Here is a 20727-nt window from a genome sequence, read left to right as displayed (position 1 = left end):
AAGGGCCTTTCGAACGTGAAGCGATATAAACGCGCCTATAGTTCATTTTCAATGAGACCTGCGTTTTTTGCGCGGAGCACTGGGGAGCAGTCGCGGTGCGACAACGCAAGCGTATTTACGTGAGCGCGGTCGCGTGAATTTGTTGCGCGCGTGCTCGTTTCGGGCACACGCCCGTGACTCACCAGACCTGGATACTGTTTCCCTTTTTTTTTTACGCTTGCGTTGTCGCGCCTCTCTTGAGCAGACCTGGAGGAGACGTGTCGTTGATCCAGGCGACAACGCCTGCGTTCCTCACTTCCTGTTTGAAAGGCCCTTAAAGCTATACAAATGCCCCCACTTCTGTATGTATAACTTTACTTGGGGTTATGTCTCTCTCATTTTGCACCAGTCATTTAATTTCCCTCCTTTGCAACGGGTTTAATTCGAACACAAACACACGATGTTGAAGGCGACTCATTCTGTGGTTTTTGTATGGTTACGTTGTGAATTATAGTGGGGTGGGAAGGGAATGCTTTTCTAGTTTACTAGTACGTGCGTGCCTTTTTTAAATATTTCCAGTCATTCCTATATTATGTTCTTTCTTTCTGATAAGTCAATAGATACAGGCCTAATAATAATTCCACTTGCACATTATTAGCACATGTATAAGCTATGAAAGTATCTTCTTCTTATGGTAGGATTGATCTAAGGACAACTTCAGCACTTGAACCCTATTTACGTAATTGACCGGCCGGCTCTCTCTACTAGGCCTCCTGCCGCCACCAAATCTCTTCGGCGAAATTTAGACCTGAGGACGTTTCCACTAATGTCTTCTAGATCATGACAGTTTTCTGAAAAACAATGTTTCTATGTCAGTGGTGCTCTAGTCGCTCAAGACGGACTGTTGCCGCTGTTTTCCCGAATATTTGACGATGGGATTCTCAGATTGGTGGTGCTCAAACATTTTCATGTCGAGGACCCCAAAAATATCTATGTAATAGTCCGCCGACCCCCATCTGAAAATGTTGTTCCAGGGACCCCCCAGAAGCAAAGAGTTAAAATTTTTCACTCTGAAAGGATGTATATTCGAAATTTGCTCCACATTTTCATGGATATTTCAAAAATAGCAGACCTTGTAGATTTGCTATTTTTCAATAGCTAAAAGTATAACATAACGCTTAACACCAAAAGGGGTTCCCGCCCAGAATGGGTTAATGAATATAATGATGAATATGCCCTGATAAATGTGGAGAGAAACTGAGGCTCATATTGTTCCACCAGTAACAAATATTTAAAAATAAATAAAAAATAAAATGCAACACAAACATTTGAAAGTCCATGAATGGTGTTGTATACATTCAGATTTACTGACTGATAAAATCTGCTATCTTTGCCGAACGTTCGCCCCCAGCCCAGAATAAGGATGCTAGGGTTCAAGTCGTTTAATTATTTTAGAACACTCCTGGACACTGACCTCTTGTGGGAGAAGGCAAGAAATGGCACCAAGGCAAAGTTCTCAGCCTGATATATCTGTGGTTAGGAAAAAGAGAAGGTATTTTAATGACCTGTTGTCTGTGTATATACGTGTGTGTATGTATATGAGAGAGAGAGCATTATCATGTTTAAGATGTCTATAGTTTTGATAATTATTTCTTATCTTCAAAGCAGTACTCGATGGTAAGTCGCGTTTGTTCAGACTTCGACATGGTTTTAATGTAACACCTTAATCTGGCTTTTTCATATACTGCCTCAGATCTTGTGTGTGCGTGTGCGTCTGCGCGCGCATGTGTGACCTCTTGCTTTTGGTGCTAATTGTTCACAAACACTGATTACGTGTTCCATCCATTGAAGGTTTGGACATCAAACCCTCGTTTTCCTCGTTACATTTCTACTGACAATCAGGGACAGATTGCATCCCTTTGTTCTACAAATCCAAACGGCTAATTAACTCCCCCTCTTGTGAACATTCCTCTTAGAATGTGTACAAAACGTACTGCTGTAAATATATTGTATATTTTCACATTGTGCTTTTTTTTCCTCTTCGTTTTCATGTTCTGAGATATACACTATGTACTGATATTTGTGGGTATAGGGGCGACTGTAGGCTTTAGCAAGACACTACAAACAATGGGAGGAGGGTGTTGACAATGAATCCACTTCTTAATGTGTGAAGTGTGATTTGTGTGTATATATGACTGCGACTATCGAGAGTAAATAGTCTTTTTTGACAGAATTGGTTCGTGTTTAGTTTTAAGGGAAAAATCTGTAAATGTGACTAAATTTGACTGAGGCACTGCCATTTTGATGTTTTGTTTTTTCATGTCGTATCAAAGCAGGGAATCATAGCTTCAAATTGACATTGGTTGTTCAGTTTGACCCACCAGTTTTGGAGATATGGCTTATAGAGTAATAATGTCTTGCAGAAAACAGGCTTGAAAGGTTCACTTCTGTGGACTCTAACATTACACCTAGCTACATGTTTAAGCATTTATTTCATATTTACATGTCAATTTCAGCTCTGACACTTATTTCAGACATGCTCTAGTATGTGAAGAGTCTGCCTGCTATTAACTCATTTTGGATTAAAAAAAAGAAAAAAAATGTTTTTCTCTGGTGAAAAGCTGGAGTTTGCGCGATGGCAGGCTCTCTGTCAAATCTGGTCACAAATGATGAATCCCTACACTGCATTGGATATCTATGACACATTCCCTGTACTGTTGAAATGTCTGTTGGTGATGGAAATACATTATTTTATCGTGTATATAGGGCTGGGTGATATGACTACAAATCAGTAGTATGACGACTATTTCAAATTCCTTGCCTCGTTTACGAATCTTACGATTAATGAACGATTATTTAAAAAAAGAAAAATGGAGAGTGAAAATAGCAGGTCTACAAGCTTGTGAGCTTGTAGGTCAGCTATTCCTATGTTGGTTTGCCACCATTGTACAACACATAAGTGGTTAATCTGACTAATCGCTTTTGTCGATTCATTCAATTATTTTTCATCTTGATTCGTTGATATATAGCCTACTGTAAATACAAGAAATACAAAGTCACTAAAGATTTTTGAGGGGCGCTAGGCACCTCCTATATTCAGCTATTAGTGTAGATTTTCGTCTTACACAAACATTAAATTCCCATTGACAATGAATGGAGAATTTACGTCATAATTATGTGGACAACGAGCAAATCGTCTATTTTTGTCCTACACAAAGATTCAATTCCCTTTGACAATGAATGGATGATGAGAGCCCCCCTCACTTCACACGGGTGTGATTTTTTTAATATATGTTTTTTTTAATAGAGATTATTATTCGATTAGGCTGCATGAGCAAGATTAGGTCGGTTATGTCGGTTAATCGCCCAGCCCTAATTGTTTGTTGCACTCCCCCATGTATGGTGTGAAATAGCCTAGTGGTTCCCAAAGTCGGGTCCGGGGACCCCCAGGGGTCCTTAAGGGAGTTCCAGGGGGTACCCAGCTAAATGATAGTTTGAAACCAAATGGACCCTTATGGGTCTGTAACTCTGAGTGTACAAATGGAACCAAATGGACCCTGACGGGTCCATTTGGTTCCATTTGTACACTCAGAGTTGCATTAACATTGATTTTACAATATAAATTGAGGGTCCCAGAGATAGAAATGGGTCTGTAGACTAATATGCATGTCAAACTGGGGGTCCTTGAAATTAAACAGGTTGAGAATCACTGCTAGAGCCGTCAAAGTCTTCTCTTATGGGGGTCCCTGGCATAACTTTTTCAAATGGGGGGTCCGCGGGCTCATCAGTGTCAATTTGGGGGTCCTTGACATGAAAAAGTTTGGGAACCACTGAAATAGCCTATATTTGCGGTTGGAAATTCCCACCAGCTATACCTATTCATACTAAAGCACTTTTCACAGGCAAAGTATACAAGATGCACATTAATGTATGCTTCGTTAATGGCAATCTTGGTTTAAATTGGCCAATTTAAAATAAGGAAAACAAGATGTGTTGATAGCAAATCCTCCACTAAATATATTATTGTCTCTGTCGTGTGGAAACCTTGTATGTCGAACCTTTATATGTCTAAAAGTGATCAGGACTTTTCAGGATTTAAATTAAATCACGCAAAAACTTATGTGTGATGTTAATTCATGGGGAAAAATACCCACAAAAGGTTAAAATAAGGATATAATATAGATTTCTGTCCGACAAACAACCACATATAAAAAAGTACCACACAAGTCCTATCCAGTGTTGATTTTGGCAGCACATTTTGATTTTAGTTTTAGTCAGTCTTTGGAATAAAACTTAATTTAGTTTTAGTCACCTGGAATGTTTCAGTGTTTAGTCTATAGTTTTAGTCAAGATTTTTGTTGACTAAATCTACAGTTGATTTAGTCGACTAAAATGTATTTTGGCGGGCACTTGATGCCGTCGTCGTAATGGCTCATTTTACACTCGCTGAAAATAGCAGATCTACAAGCTTGCAACACATCGCGCTGCGATACGTTGTGAGCTTGTAGATCTATTTTTGTGTTGTCATAGTGTCGTTTTCATTTAATTCCCATTTAGCTTTCCTCTGTGGGTAAAAAAGGTAGTCGACGAACATTTTTCGTCATAGTATTTAGTCGACGGAATCAACACTGGTCCTCTCACATCACATAAGCCTATATTTACTGTTCTGAACTACCATCACCTGGCCATAAGTGTCCTTGTATAAGCTCGATAGAAAAATAACTTTGTTTTGTGTACAAAAATTAAAAAATGTGTAAAAAAGAAAGTGTAAAAAAAAGAAGAAAAATGCCTGAATGATTAACCTTTTTTGATAAAAACGTTCTATTTTTGAAACATGTAATGTTGGCACTGATCTGATGTGGTCACTATATTGCTATCACCATCACCACTGGTTCCTCCATATAGATCATATCAAGGTCAATCTATTATTATGGTCAAATAATTTCCCACTCAAGTCTGACTTGTATAGAACTGCTATTTTCATAATACTTTTATGCAGAACTTGAACCTCGATCCATACCCACTATAACAAAGTGTGTGAATCATTTGATCTGAATGCTCCACTGTTTGGGGAGAGGAGAGGAGAGGAGGGGAAGAGGGGAGTTGTCATGATTGATTTGCATGGTCTCTAAGTTTGTCGGGTTGTGTAAACCTTTTTTTTTTTTTTTTTTTTTTTTTCCTTCTTTCTGAATATGTTAATGTAACGGCTTTAAATTGTAGCTGATTAATTTCGGTAAAAGTCGCCAATTATGATTAGATTTGTTTTTGCAATATATTATCATTTGTAAAATATCTGATTAAGCTAAGGTTGTTGTTTTGATGTGTGTCATGATGTCCCTTATAAATAAATTCAAAAACACATTCTCAGTATTTTGGGGGGTCTTTTCAAGAAGTCTTGATATCGGTATAATGTAAAGTAACCTGCAAGTACTGTAGGACTTTTTTTTAATAACTACTGGATTATTAACAATTTTCTGTAGCCTACTTTTACTTCTACTCCATTTCAGAGGCAAATATGTATGAAAAAATCACACCCGTGTGAACTGAGTGGTGTAAGGTATAGCCTGTCTGACGTAATGAAATAAATCATGTCTGACGTAATGAAATCACACCTGGGTGAACAGGGTGAACATAGCAACCATGCTCATTTTTTGAAACATCTTTTTTGACATCAAGATGTGATTCACCATGTTAATGATTTTTTTCAGACCTCCAGTTCTAGGAAACACAGAATGGGGGGACTTTTTTATTACAGCTTTAAGGTATATTAATGACATAGTAAAATCTTGAAAATGAGTCGAATGCCCCTCCCTTTAAGTACATTTTGATAGTTGATACCAATACTTTTGTACCTCTTACTCAAATACATTTTGTATTCCAGACATTACTCAACAGAGTATTTCTACATTGCAGTACACACTTAAGTGTAGTGTACTTAACTTACTGAAGTAAAAGTATAGCAGGCTACTTGTTTCCACCACTGCACTAGCCTGGGCAGAATGAAATGTTGTCCAGCAGGGAGAGTAGTTTTACCAGGCTACCACTGCACTGCTTGACGTTGTTGAATGTCAGAGTGCTTTAATGATAATTATAGTCCTCCGTACGCCAGTGTCGCTTGGCTAAAATGTCAGATCCACAAGCGTACAATGCATGGCGAACGCGACGCGTTGTGAGCTTGTAAATCTGCTATTTGTTTTTATATGACGACTAGACCAGGCTTGACGCTGATAGGCTCCTGTCTGTGCCAACCAATTTAAGGGCCCGGGGGGGTGAACCGAAGGCTGGCCAAAACTAACAAGGCCATTTGGCTAAGAGTGTTTGATGATCAACATTCAACAGTGACACACACCTTAAAATAACATCGGTCAAAGCAGGTAGGCTATACCTGCCTGGCTGCTGACTCTCTCTTGACCACGTAGCGTTATTAGAAAATAGCTGAGGCTTCGGATACATGTGTTAATAATCAGGGGAATTGGGCAACAATAAAAGTATTTTTAAATAAATAGAACTGCTCTCCGCCAAGTTTTCTCTCTCTCTCTCGTTCCTGACATGGAGTTGTTTTATTGGGCTGTTGGAAGTTAATAAAGCATCACGTTTCGTTGCCCTCAGTGACTCAGTCATCCCGGCAGGTAGGCTAATTATCATTTAAATCATGTGTGAATTAACAGGGTAGGCTATCTGATTCTGATATCGACGCATAATATGGACTATTAATTTCAATTCGATGATTTCACCAGTAATTCTGTCATGATAAGCGTCGGTAACCATGAACTCAACTCCAGTCTGTTTTTTCTTCTATTGTGACTGAGCAAATGATTGCTCAGTCAACACAACACAACAGAACACCTGTCATGCACATTAAATGGATCCGGGGTGGCCGTCTGGGTTTAGACCGTACAGCCACACCTGTGTTTGTCTCCTGAGACACTGCAATCAGTCATATAAGTCTACTAATTTAAATTGAATAGACTAATGCTTGATTTACAGGCCAAGACGTAGCCTATACTAGTCTATATAATCAGATATGCACTCGGGATTCAATATCTACTGTTTTACAAGAGGGGGGCTCCAGCTAGGGGGTCCCCAGCAGAATGAGTTAATATGGCTTAAAAATCACCAAATATCTACACTGTCTACAGGCTGTATAGAGCTGCTATTTTCAGAATATCTTGGGAGAAAAAAAAAGTCAACATTTTTGCATATTTTAATAACACATTTAAATGGTGGTGTTATTTTGTTAAAAAACAGTAGGGGGTGTCCCTCCCAGGCACAACATAATTTATAATCTTCAGATGGGGCCAAATAAATACATATTAATTTGGGGGTCCTTGACATAAAAACGGCTGAGAACAAGTGGGTTGCAGGCAGCTTTAACAAATCCCCAGAACTCCTCTCGGCATAGTGAATATAATAACCATAACCGATACAGGCTGTGTAAACAGAATTAACAGGCTGTGACAAGTTAATGAAGAAAAAGCTCAGAGCAAGAGTTGAGGGATAATAACCTTCCCGCAGGCTGATATGGGCTGTTTGTTATACTGTCCTGTGGTGGGAAAAGTTATTAAATAGATTTACTCTAATCTTTCCTATAAAGTTTACTTGAATTTCTAGTTGTATTTGGCTTGATACTTTATACTTATACCCCATTACATATCGGAGGCAAATGTTGAAGCTTACTTTTTACTCAAATTATGAATCAAAAGCATTCTAAATTGTTGTGAAGCACCACATATCAGGTTACCAGGGTTAAAGTGTTCTATTCTGAAGAAGTGTAGACTGGGACGTCATCCACTGTGACGGTACAGTGTACACTGTTCGAAAGGCCTATTCATATAGTTGAGTTTTCGGTTCATTGGCTCTTATATGAGTATACAGTCAGTACGCGTTACCATCTTTTAGCTGCAAAGGAGAGGGGGTGCATATTATGGGTCATATTATGGTTATTTTCAGAGGACGATGTTATTTGAGGACAGGAGAGCAAGTTCTACCAGCTAAATCTGTTTTCTTTGAGTGGTGTAACCACTCTTATAGACAGCTATGTGTGTGTCCCTGGGTCCCTGGCTGGGTCTGGAACTTCCGGGGACCCCCCCGGGGACCCCCACAACCCACACAGAGTTGCACCACTCACTTCACACGGGTGTGTTTTTTGTTTGTTTCCATTATGGTGAACAGTTATTCTATTTTGATGAGAGAGTCTTTGACCAATGCGTATACGCGTAATGTAAGCCGGTATGCCCATTAATCTACAAGCTCTCAATGTGTCGGGATGCGACGTGTTGTGAGCTTGTAGATCTGCTATTTTAGGTAACCCCTGTGGCTCAGGGGTAGAGTGGCTGGATGGTAACCGCAAGGTTGCCAGTTCGAACCCGGGCTCCCCCAGAGTTAGTGGCGAAGTGTCCTTGAGCAAGACACTGAACCCCAAATTGCTCCTGATGTGCTGGTTGGTGCCTCGCATGGTTTCCGCCGCCATCGGTGAATGAATGTGCATGTTAATGGGTGAATGCACAATCTATGTGAAGTGCCTTGGATAAAGGCGCTATATAAATGCACCATTTACCATTTACTCTACTGCCGCGTGCAGGGCACAGAGTCACGGTAATCGATTCCATCCCCTGCCATGGAGACCGTGCAGCCCACAGGGTGGTCCGGCGTGGGACCGCAGAGTCCCAGGAGAGCACCTGGAGCCTTCACCAACCACACACACATCCATGATCTGTTCTATGAGGATGCCCAGGTACTGTACAACCTTGTACAACCACGTAAATACGCTTGTGTTGTCGCACCGCGACTGCTCCGCGCAAAAACGCATAGGTCTCATTGAAAATTAACTTTAGGCGCGTTTTATCGCTCCCCGTTTGCAAGGCCTTAAATCATCTGCCTCATGTGGTCTGCGTGCAGCGCTTGCAGCGTCCCAGCCAGCCCTGGTGGAGGGTGCAGCTGTTTGTGTGGGAACCGGTCCTCTTCGGCACCTGGGACGGCGTCTTCACCACCTGCATGATCAACATCTTCGGCGTGGTCCTCTTCCTCCGCACCGGGTTCCTGGTGGTGAGCGGACATGACACTCATTATACACTCATTAACACTATCTCTACCGCTAGCTGTTAGCATAAACCCCAGCTCCCAGTGCCAGCATACACGTTCACTTTAAAAAGTCGGAGTTTGCAAGAGATCCAGTATTAGTCATTTTAGCAGATCTACAAGCTTGTAGATTGGCTATTTTCAGCAAGTGTAGCCATTGCGATGGCATCAAGGCCCGCCAAAATAGTAAATACATTTTAGTCGACTAAATCAACTGTAGATTTAGTCGACTAAAATCAAATGCTATTTAGTCGACTAAAACTAGACCTAACACTAAAACATTCCAGGTGACTAAAATGTTACTAAATGAAAACTATTCAAAAGACTATGACAAAAACTAAAATCAAAATTTGCTGCCAAAAACAACACTGCATAGTATTTTATTTGATGTAGTTTCTCTCCTCCAGGGGAACACAGGCGTGCTGCTGGTGTTTATATGTAGTTCCACTCCTCTCCTCCAGGGGAACACAGGCGTGCTGCTGGTGTTTATATGTAGTTCCACTCCTCTCCTCCAGGGGAACACAGGCGTGTTGCTGGTGTTTATATGTAGTTCCTCTCCTCTCCTCCAGGGGAACACAGGCGTGTTGCTGGTGTTTATATGTAGTTCCTCTCCTATCCTCCAGGGGAACACAGGCGTGCTGCTGGTGTTTATATGTAGTTCCTCTCCTCTCCTCCAGGGGAACACAGGCATGTTGCTGGTGTTTATATGTAGTTCCTCTCCTCTCCTCCAGGGGAACACAGGCGTGTTGCTGGTGTTTATATGTAGTTCCTCTCCTCTCCTCCAGGGGAACACAGGCGTGTTGCTGGTGTTTATATGTAGTTCCTCCTCTCTCCTCCAGGGGAACACAGGCGTGTTGCTGGTGTTTATATGTAGTTCCTCTCCTCTCCTCCAGGGGAACACAGGCGTGTTGCTGGTGTTTATATGTAGTTCCTCTCCTCTCCTCCAGGGGAACACAGGCGTGTTGCTGGTGTTTATATGTAGTTCCTCTCCTCTCCTCCAGGGGAACACAGGCGTGCTGCTGGTGTTTATATGTAGTTCCTCTCCTCTCCTCCAGGGGAACACAGGCGTGCTGCTGGTGTTTATGTGTAGTTCCTCTCCTCTCCTCCAGGGGAACACAGGCGTGTTGCCGGTGTTTATATATGTAGTTCCTCTCCTATCCTCCAGGGGAACACAGGCGTGTTGCCGGTGTTTATATGTAGTTCCTCTCCTCTCCTCCAGGGGAACACAGGCGTGCTGCTGGTGTTTATATGTAGTTTCTCTCCTATCCTCCAGGGGAACACAGGCGTGTTGCTGGGCATGCTCCTGGTGTCTGTGGTGGTGCTGGTTGCCCTGGTGACGGTGATGTCGGGCATCGGGCTGTGCGAGCGCTGCGGCGGCGCCGGGCGCAACGGAGGCGGAGTCTACTCCATGGTCTCCACGGCGCTGGGAGGCCGCGTGGGCGGCACCGTGGGACTGCTTTATGTGTTCGGACAGGTAATCCTACTATAAATGCGCCACGTCTCTTGTGTGCGTACGTGTGTGCGTACGTGTGTGTGTGTGTGTACGGTTGTAATGCACGTTGACAACGGGTATTATTAGGTTCCCAAGTTGCATCGTTCCCAAGTAGGCCTGTGGCCGACGGGCACGTACAGGTCTAGTAATAATAATTACTGCAATGTAGAAATGCTCCGTTATGAGTAGAAGTATTTCTGTGTATTTCTTTAATGGCAGATCTACAAGCTCACGATGCGTCAACACCGTTGTGCATTGTGAGCTTGTAGATCGGCTATTTTCGAATGGCCAAAATGTATATAGGACCACCCAAGTGGTTAATGTATGTTTTGTAATAATAATAATCTAAGTTTTGAATGTGTTCCAGGCCTGGACAACTAGGGGGCGAGACCGATCATTTGCGACGGTTTTTGAAAACCATACCTAACACCATGCCAAAAATCTAATACTTGTCACCAAGTGCACAATCTTGATGATTTTGGACAAATTGGGCCTCAGCTATAGCAATTCAAAGCAGTTGTCCTCAAAACCACATTCAAGCATTCAACCATGAAGCCATGTAATAATAAGTCATGTCATGCCATCCCCTCCTCCTCCAGTGCGTGGCCGGGGCCATGTACCTCACAGGCTTCAGCGAGTCCGTGGCGGAGGTGCTGGGCCTGCAGAGCGAGTGGGCGATACGGGCCATGTCCGCCGTCGTGCTCCTGGCCCTGCTGGGCATCAACCTGGCCGGGGTGAAGTGGATCGTCCGCCTGCAGCTGCTGCTGCTGGCCCTGCTGGCCGTGTCCACGCTGGACTTTGTGGTGGGCACCTTCACACACCTGGACCCAGGTAGGCTGCTTTAATCCATTTTGGGTGGGAACCCCTTTTGGTGTTTTAACTAAGCATTATGTTATACTTTAGCTATCGAAAAATAGCAGATGGTGGCGCGCTACGAGCTTGTAGGTCTGCTATTTTTGAAAAATCGTGAAAATGTGGCGCAAATCTTTGAATGTATATTCTTTCAGAGCAAACGTTTTTAACTCAAATCTTTGCTTCTGGGAGGTCCCTGGAACAACATATTTTCAGATGCGGGTCAGTGGCCATTTACATATATTTCTGGGTTTCCTTGACATGAAAATGTTTGAGAACCACTGACATAGAAACATGGGGTTTTCAGAAAACTGTCAGGATTTAGAAGACATTCATTTGTAGAATCATCAGGTCTAAATGAGTTAATCACACACCTGGACCCAGGTAGGCTGCTTTAATCGCCCTCAGCGTCCACAGGGACGTGCAGAGAGTGTTAGAGCGGCAGGGGCTGAAATCCCCTAGTAAGAGGGCACTTTGGGACAACAATAGCAATTAATTTAGAGCCAATTTAAAAGCAGTTGAGTTGCATTGTAACTTGTAACTAAGTGCACACAAATTGACTTTGTTTGATTTATGGCTGAGATTAGTTGACGTGATTCATAAAATATCAGACAGACGTCGAGTCATTGGTGTTCTAAATTAACACCATAAACAGCAATGCTAGCGGCGGAATCTAACGGATGCTAACAAAAAGGTAAAATAGTATTCTATTTTAATCAAATCTCGTCAATCAAATCTCTCAAGGTTGGCACAGGATAGGATACAATAGCTATTCACGATTAGTCCGATTGACCACAAACGCGATGTGATACGTTATGAGCTTGTAGTTAGGCTATTTTCACTGTTTTACTGAGAAAATAATAATGATATACATATATATATATATCTGTTCAATTATGATATTATTGAGTAATGGAAATACTCAATTAAAACCTCAAAATTGTACTACAGTACTTGTGTAAATGTACTTAACTTTCCATCACTAGCTTTTATGGCTTTTAGTTATATTGTGGGGCACTGTCATTGCGCTGTGTCTGCCAGTAGATGGCACTGTGGCACCATACTTCCCTCTCATTCTGAGCGTTGTAGGCCGTGTGGTTTACTTTTCATATCTGCCCTTAAACCCATACTGTACCTGCTGGGGTGTTTTTATCTTCACCTAAAGCTGCTCACTCATTCAACTTTTATTTATTCTCGAAATTACACAGAGTAATTAAACTCATTTTCAGTGTCACCGAGTAATCCAATATAAAGTGCCACTCGGGGCACAGCTAGGTCTCGAGCGCGACTCCTTTGTGAGATTGTAGATCAGCTATTTTCAGCAAGTGTAAAATCAGTCATTACGACGGCACGAAGGCCCGCCAAAACACATTTTAGTCCGCATTTAGTCAACTAAAATCTTATGAACACGTTACTAACCACCACATACGAACACTAAAACATTCCAGGTGACTAAAATGTGACTAAAACTAAATAAACTATTCAAGAGACTATATGACTCAAACTAAAATCTAAATTTGCTGTCCAAATTAACACTGGTGTGGTGAGGCTGGGGGGTGCGGGGGGGTCTGGGGGCGGGGGGAAACATTGTTGCCTTTTTGTTTCAATAGAATGTATTCTTTATGCTGGCCTTCAGGAAGTCCTTCCCCGCGCTTCCTGTTCTCACTGATTATCAACTTCCTGTTCAGAGGGAAGAGCAAAGAGTTCTAGAAGGGTGGAGCGTGTTCTCTCTGTCTCTCTCTCTCTCCCTCTCTCTCTCTCTTTCTCTGTCTCTCTCTTTCTCTGTCTCTCTCTCTCTCTCTCTCTCTCTCTCTCTCTCTCTCTCTCGCTCTCTCTCTCTCTGTGTCTCTCTCTCTCTTTCTCTGTCTCTCTCTCTCTCTCTCTCTCTCTCTCTCTCTCTCTCTCTCTCTCTCTCTCGCTCCCTCTCTCTCTCTCTGTGTCTCTCTCTCTCTCTCTCTCTCTCTCTCTCTCTCTCTCTCTCTCTCTCTCTCTCTCTCTGTGTCTCTCTCTCTCTGTCTCTCTCTCTCTCTCTTTCGCTGTCTCTCTCTCTCTCTCTCTCTCTCTGTGTCTCTGTCGGTGTCTGTGTCTGTGTCTGTCTCTCTCTGTCTGTGTGTGTCTCTCTCTCTCTCTCTCTCTCTCTCTGTGTCTGTCTCTCTCTCTCTGTGTCTGTCTCTCTCTCTCTCTCTCTCTCTCTCTCTCTCTGCCAGAGAAACCGTGCACAAGAAAGCCACTGCTGCAAAGTAACACTTAAGTACATTTACTCAAGTACTATACAGGTATTTGAGTATTGATTGATTGATTTAAATATTTATTAACAGTTTGCATAATTACAGTACATTTCAAGCACAAACTCAATACAAAGACTGTTAACTGTGAGTGGACGACCCAATTAAGCATTACACTTGTTTACAAGAGGATCCACCATGTTCAATTCATCAAAACATTTAGAAACTTACAAATAGACACTTCTATATATAGTCAAAGAACAGAACAGGAATTCATCATAAAGGAGGTAAAAAGGGAAAAGAAACAAAGTAAACATAAGTATAATTTTGTATGTCCATTTTTCAATACTTAATAATACTCCACTACATCTTAGAGGCAAAACTTTTCCTCTTTTTTTTTTAATACTCACTAACATTATTTTAACATTTTACTCAAGTAAAATAATTGAATATAGGCCTTTTACCTGTAACTGAGTATTTCTGCACTGTGCTACTTTTACTTAAGTAAAAAATAAATATTAGTACCACTGAGAAACTCAAACCAGACTGCTGGTGGTGGTTAGCTTGGCAAGATGGAACTTTACCACTCCATCATCCCTAATCCCACATCACCACCACGGCTGGGTCTGTCAAACCAACCTCATCATCCCTAATCCCACATCACCACCACGGCTGGGTCTGTCAAACCAACCTCATCATCCCTAATCCCACATCACCACCACGGCTGTGTCTGTCAAACCAACCTCATCATCCCTAATCCCACATCACCACCACAGCTGGGTCTGTCAAACCAACCTCATCATCCCTAATCCCACATCACCACCACAGCTGGGTCTGTCAAACCAACCTCATCATCCCTAATCCCACATCACCACCACAGCTGTGTCTTTCAAACCAACCTCATCATCCCTAATCCCACCTCACCACCACAGCTGGGCACAGCCCAAATATACTGCTATTGGCCATATTCAGACCGCAGCCATCTTGCCAGCAAGGTGCTACCTAGGTGTGTCAAGGACCCCCAAATTGACACTAATTATCCCACGGACCCCCATGTGAAAAAACACGTCAGGGACCCCCCCACAAGAGAAGACTTTTACGTCTCTAGCAGTGATTCTCAACCTGTCTAATTCAAGCATTTCTATCTCTGGGACCCCAATTTATATTGTAAAAATCAATGTAAATTTAACTCTGAGAGTGTACAAATGCACTGCAACTAATTGTAAAATGACTTATACTGGATCTCTTGTCCACTAGTCCCTTAACATTTTAGTCTGTTTTCTTTGTTGATGAAATTGTCAGTATATTTAGTCTTGGTTTTAGTCATCATAATTTAGTTTTCATTTAGTTTCCATTTAGTTTTCATCAGTGGAAAAAGGTAGTCGACGAACATTTTTCGTCTTAGTTTTAGTCGATGAAAACGACACTGCTTGTAGTCATGGACAGTGGACCAGCAGACATGGACCAGCAGTATTTACATTATACGAACTGGGCTTGAGTACTTTGTCCACCACTGTGTGGGTAGTGGGGAGAGCGAGTCATAATGGATAGACCAGGTTTTTCCAATTAAGAGAGTGCGTGCGTGCGTGCGTGCGTGCGTGGTGTATAGTTTACATTGTAGGACAGGTTATTTTCTGTTTTAAGAAAAAGATCATTACAGTTAGGTTTACAATTAGGAATAGATTCAGGTTGGGGTTAGGAGGATTAGTAAATCCATTTTAGTAAATGTCCAAGCTCACGATGTGCTGCACTGCCACACGTTGCACCTTTTGCAATGTTGCTATAAAAACGATAATCTAAAAAAATCGACATTCATAAAATCGGCATCCTAAAACGTTGACGTCCTCACAAGTATAGCAATGTATGCGGTGGTGATATCATGATTGACGTAGTGCCAGTTTGTCCCATCTAAGCTAGCCAAGAGCTCTAGTCTAGCCCAGAGCCATCTAATAGAAGAGTTACGACATTGAGGGGGCAGAAACCGAGCGATCGAGCGCTGTTCATGCAGCCTGAACTGAGACAAGCTGGAGTTGGAAATACATTGTTTTCAATGAGGGCGGCGCAAATAATAGCTATTTTAAGCATGTGTGCAACATGACAACTGTTTTAAAGTATTGTACAGTGACAGCTAAAGTCTAAAACAATCTAAAATAAAGGGATTTAAGATCATTAAAGCTGGGCTGTTGCCCTGGGTCCAATGCATTTCTGCCTACTTCCGGTCCAGGACTTGGCCCAGTTGGTTGTCCCCATTCTCAATAGAAGTCTATGTAGGAGAGCCGCCATTGGACTGAAGCCCCATGAAGTGAACGCAGTTTGCATAACTCTGTCTATATCTAAGGCTCTGGTCTAGCCTGCCTCCTCTCTCTCTCTCTCTCTCTCTCTCTCTCTCTCTCTCTCTCTCTCACCGGGGGCCTGGTTACCTGCCTGCCAGACGGAGAAGGAAAGCGAGCCATGACATGTGTTTACACGACGATAACGCCTCTAATCAGACCTGTCAGGGCCAGCTGCCTGCGCACACTTGTCACCGACGGGCCCAGCGGTGGGTTCCACAAACCTCCATACATCACCGGCGGGCCCAGCGGTGGGTTCCACAAACCTCCATACATCACCGTCACGCAGCTGACTGCTGTATGGCATTATATGTCTTCGCGGCCAGGTGTCAAAATTCAATGAAAACATCTACTGAATATGTTCCGCTCCACTAATGCTGTTCAGTAAGGCCTCATTCACACCTAAAAGACACCTGTCTTGTCCGTGTTTAATGGCCGCCCCAATGCATTTCCAATGGCAGTCACATGGTTTGACCAAACATTTTTGTTTGATGGCTGTGTTCTGCCCCCCTCCCCCCCATCAAACAAAAATGTTTGGTCAAACCATGTGACTTCCATTGGAAATGCATTGGGGCGGCCATTAAACACGGACAAGACACAAGACACGGACAAGACGGGTGTCTTTTAGGTGTGAATGAGGCCTAAGGCCCCTGATCTGAAGTTTTCTGTACTTTTTTTGTTGTTTTTTTTTATAGTGTAAACTTCCACTACATCTCAGAGGCAAATATTATACTTTTTTTTGTACTTCGCATGAGGCAAATATACTTTTTTTTGTACTTTGGCTATTCGAACAAGCTCACAACGCATCGTGACGTTTTTAGAAACGGCCTTGGGTCTAGATAGTTGGATTTCAATACCAAATCTCGAATATAGGACTTATTTTTCAGTATTAAAATGTCTACAGTGGTATTGCTACATTTACTTACTAACATTAACCCCTAAGTGCTCCCCCTCTGCGCTCATAAGTATGACGACCCTGGGCAGCAATCAGCTGGGTGAAGCTGATCAAATGGGTGTAATTATTTATGATTGCCATTTTTTTTCCCATGAGCATTATTTTCTTTTGCCTGAAATATCCAACAATAGGAGATGCAAGGTTGGAAGTGGTAAACAGGGCCTGGATGGACGAGGATGTGGAGATGAAGCTGATTCATATACAGATGAAAGGAAAGGATGTAGGCTTACTAGAGGTGTTGATTTCTTCGACTAAAACTAAGACGAAAAATGTTCATCGACTACCTTTTTTCCACTGACACAAACTAAATGGAAACTAAATGAAAACTAAGCTATGGTGACTAAAACTAAGACTAAATGTATTGACAATTCGTCAGATAAAAACCAGACTAAAATGTTAGGAAGGGACTAGTGGACAAGAGATCCACTATTTAAGTCATTTTACACTTGGTTGCATGCTGAAAATAGCAGATCTACAAGCACACAACGCGTCGCGCTGCGACGCGTTGTGTGCTTGTAGATCTGCTATTTTCAGCAAGTTTAAAATGAGCCATTAAGACGGCATCAAGGCCCGCCAAAATACATTTTAGTCAACTAAATTAACTGCAGATTTAGTCGACTAAAACTAGACTTAACACTAAACCATTCCAGCCTTCCAGGTGACTAAAACTAATAAACTATTCGAGAGACTAATGACTAAAACTAAAATAGAAATTTGCTGCCAAAAACAACACTGCTTACTAGAGGTGTGTGTCCCACTGTTGTTAGGAATCATTGATTGATTGATTGAAATATTTATTAACAGTTTGAAGAATTACAGTACATTTCAAGCACAAACTCAATACAAAGACTGTTAACTGTGAGTGGACGACCCAATTAAGCATTACACTTGTTTACAAGAGGGTCCACCTTGTTCAATTCATCAAAACATTTAGAGACATAGAAATAGACACTTCTATATAGACAAAGAACAGAACAGGAATTCATCACTTGAAAAGCAAAGATGCAGCAGCCTCCGGTTCAGAATGGGGATGAAGTCCGGACTCTATACGCCTCAACTCCGGACCTCATGTCTTTGTGTCACTGTCCAAATATGTTGGGTGAAGTCGGGTTAACACCCTAAAAACCCCCAGACCCAGGAAGCACATTATGGCTTCCTGTCCCCCTTCGATGGGATCGAGGCTTCAAACGGACGGACGGACGGAATCGAAAGGCGTTGCCTCTCTGGTTGTATTTCAACTTGACGGCACACAGGCAGCAGCAGCGCAAAATTGCCTTGCGGTTCAGGGTAGTTTTGGTCGCAGCAAACAATACCTTGGCAATTTCCCTCTGACTGACACACGCCCTGCAGATTGCATGCTCGGTACGAGTAAAACAAAAAAAAGAAAACAAGGGTTTCTTCAAATGAATTTCCCATATGGGTCAGTTAAGCTCTGAACCACTGATCTCAATGTTGTTAAAGCTCTGAACCACTGATCTCAATGTTGTTAAATCTCTGAACCACTGATCTCAATGTTGTTAATGCTGTATGTTGCATTGTTGTAAGAGCTTGGAGATCAGCTATTTCCACTATTTTAAAACTATAAGATTATCATTTTTGTACTTTTAAGACTTGTCATATCTGCCAGGTGAGATTATAGTTTAAAATGCAAACAGAAGTGTAATTAAGCAATATTATACGAGAGGTTGTGGTTTAACGTGATTATTGCCACGACAAAGTGGCAATAACCATGTTAAACTACACCCTCAAGTGTAATATTGCAATTATACAACAGTTACTCTTAAAACTAAGAAAATAGCTGGAAAAACATATTTAGTCACTACGACCACAAATGTCCCAAGAAACTAGCTATAGCCTAGCCTATAGTTTGCTGCGCTCTGGGAGAACAGAGCAGCTGAATTCTTTGTTTTGATTAGGTGTGGAGTGGTGCTCGTTTGAACCACGGCTAGAAGGCTGTTTCAACCAATCAGATTGCTTCCTCGAAACGACCTGTTGTATAATTTGTTTTTATTTACTGTATATGTTCCAATGTTCAGTGCCAAAAACATAGTTCAAATCGACAATTAATGGTCAAGTAAAATGTCACGATCATGACAGCCCTGAGAGTGGGGAGTAGAGACCTGCGGATGAAGTTTTTTGTCACCCGCAACCGCAAATTCATTATCCGCCTGCTATCCAACCGCAAAATCATATTTGTATTAACCGCACCATCCGCCAACTGTGGTTACCCGCGGCAACCGCGGGTAAATCCGCCATCCGCAGGTCTCTACTGGCTTGGGACACCACAATGGAAATATATGACGGCATAAATCATAACCCAACTCACCCGTTATCCAACCGCATTAATTATATCATCCTATTTATAATAACCGCACCAACCGCGGTTATCCGCGGCAACCGCGGCTAAATCCGCCATCCGCAGGTCTCTAGTGGGGAGCCAGTTCTGATTGTACCCAGTTTGCAACCAGAGCTTATTTTAATGATATTTAGCGCACAAGAAACACTTTCCTGGGGTTTTTATGTGTGCAATATGTTTTAAAAAATATATATTTTAGTCATGATGCCATGTTCATGTCCAAAAACCTGTCAAATGTGGTCTCACTTCCTTCCTGGACTACAAAGTCACACCTCCATGCAGCCTCCCCCCTCTCCACGGGCGGCGGTGGCTCAGAGGTAGAGTGGCTGGATGGGAACCGTGAGGTTGCCAGTTCGAACCCGGGCTCCCCCAGAGTTACTGTCGAAGTGTCCTTGAGCAAGACACTGAACCCCAAATTGCTCCCGATGTGCTAGTTTGTGCCTTGCATGGTTTCTGCTGCCATCGGTGTATGAATGTGTGTGTGAATGGGTGAATGTAATGCACAATATCTGTAAAGCGCCTTGGATAAAGGCGCTATATAAATGCACCATTTATCATTTCCACAAGGAGGGGAAGTGCACTAAAGCATTATGGGCATTGTAGGAATTCAGCAATCCAGTCAAACCCTAGTCAAACACACAGACTTCACTATGTTTCTGGCCACAGGGTGCAAGTTTCAAATTGTGCTCTACTGTTATCTATACTACAAATACTATTAACATCGAGTGACTGCAGTTTCTTCCAGTGGTGAAATGTCCCTTTAAAGTAACAGTATATCGCAGGAAAGGACTTGTCATAATCAATCAGTGAACTGCTCCTTGAGGACGGAGAGTGACTCCACACATCTATTGTGAGCTCTTCAAGCAGAATAACAACCTGGCCTGTTGACTTATAATGACATTACACACACACACACACACACACACACACACACACACACACCGCCAGTGGTGGAAGTACTCCTATTGTTCAACCTAATGTAAGTAACTTAATGTTAGTAATTGTGGGGCGCCCGCTGGCCAAGTGCAGTCCAGGCGCATGCCATGGCACATATAGGCTCTGGCCTGACAGCGTGTTCCAGTACAAAAACAAATCTTAAAAAAAGTAATTGTGCAAGTAACTTAATGTTAGTAAGTAAATGTAACTTCATTTTAGTAAGTAATTGTGCAATTAAGTAACTTAATGTTAGTAAGTAAATGTCAAGTAACTTAATGCTAGTAAGTAAATGTAACTTCATTTTAGTAAGTAATTGTGCAATTAAGTAACTTAATGCTAGTTTGAGTACATGAGTTACACCGCTGCTACATCTACACGCGCAAGTGAACACCCTTGAGTTAATTGGCTTGATGTTCTCTCCCCCCCCACACGCGCGTGCGTGCGTGCGTGCGTGCGTGTGTGCGTGTTATAACAAGGGTGGGGTAGCCCGCACGGTGGAGACATGGACACTGACCGCCCTGGCC

At 42.3% G+C, this 20727-nt stretch overlaps 1 protein-coding gene across 3 annotated transcripts in view; it reads left to right on the top strand.

The window, feature by feature from the left end:
* The first annotated feature begins 6225 nt into the window (after positions 1–6225).
* The window catches only part of slc12a8 (solute carrier family 12 member 8), a 34973-nt gene continuing 20471 nt past the window's right edge, over positions 6226–20727 (top strand). Inside the window, exons 1-5 of one of the 3 annotated variants that reach the window (XM_079519307.1) lie at positions 6226–6353; positions 8561–8713; positions 8842–9024; positions 10331–10531; positions 11149–11380. In XM_079519307.1, the coding sequence (XP_079375433.1) occupies positions 8597–8713; positions 8842–9024; positions 10331–10531; positions 11149–11380 (733 nt within the window). In that variant the 5' untranslated portion in view covers positions 6226–6353; positions 8561–8596. Of the gene's footprint in view, positions 6609–8560; positions 8714–8841; positions 9025–10330; positions 10532–11148; positions 11381–20727 lie in introns of all 3 variants that reach the window. The other 2 variants (XM_079519306.1, XM_079519308.1) reach the window with 2 other exon arrangements.

This window comes from Electrona antarctica (genome assembly GCF_951216825.1).
Source record: "Electrona antarctica genome assembly, chromosome: 13".
In the NCBI taxonomy this organism is placed as follows: domain Eukaryota; kingdom Metazoa; phylum Chordata; class Actinopteri; order Myctophiformes; family Myctophidae; genus Electrona; species Electrona antarctica.
The sequence above is the reverse complement of the archived record's forward strand: the minus strand, read 5'-3'. Positions and strand labels throughout refer to the sequence as shown.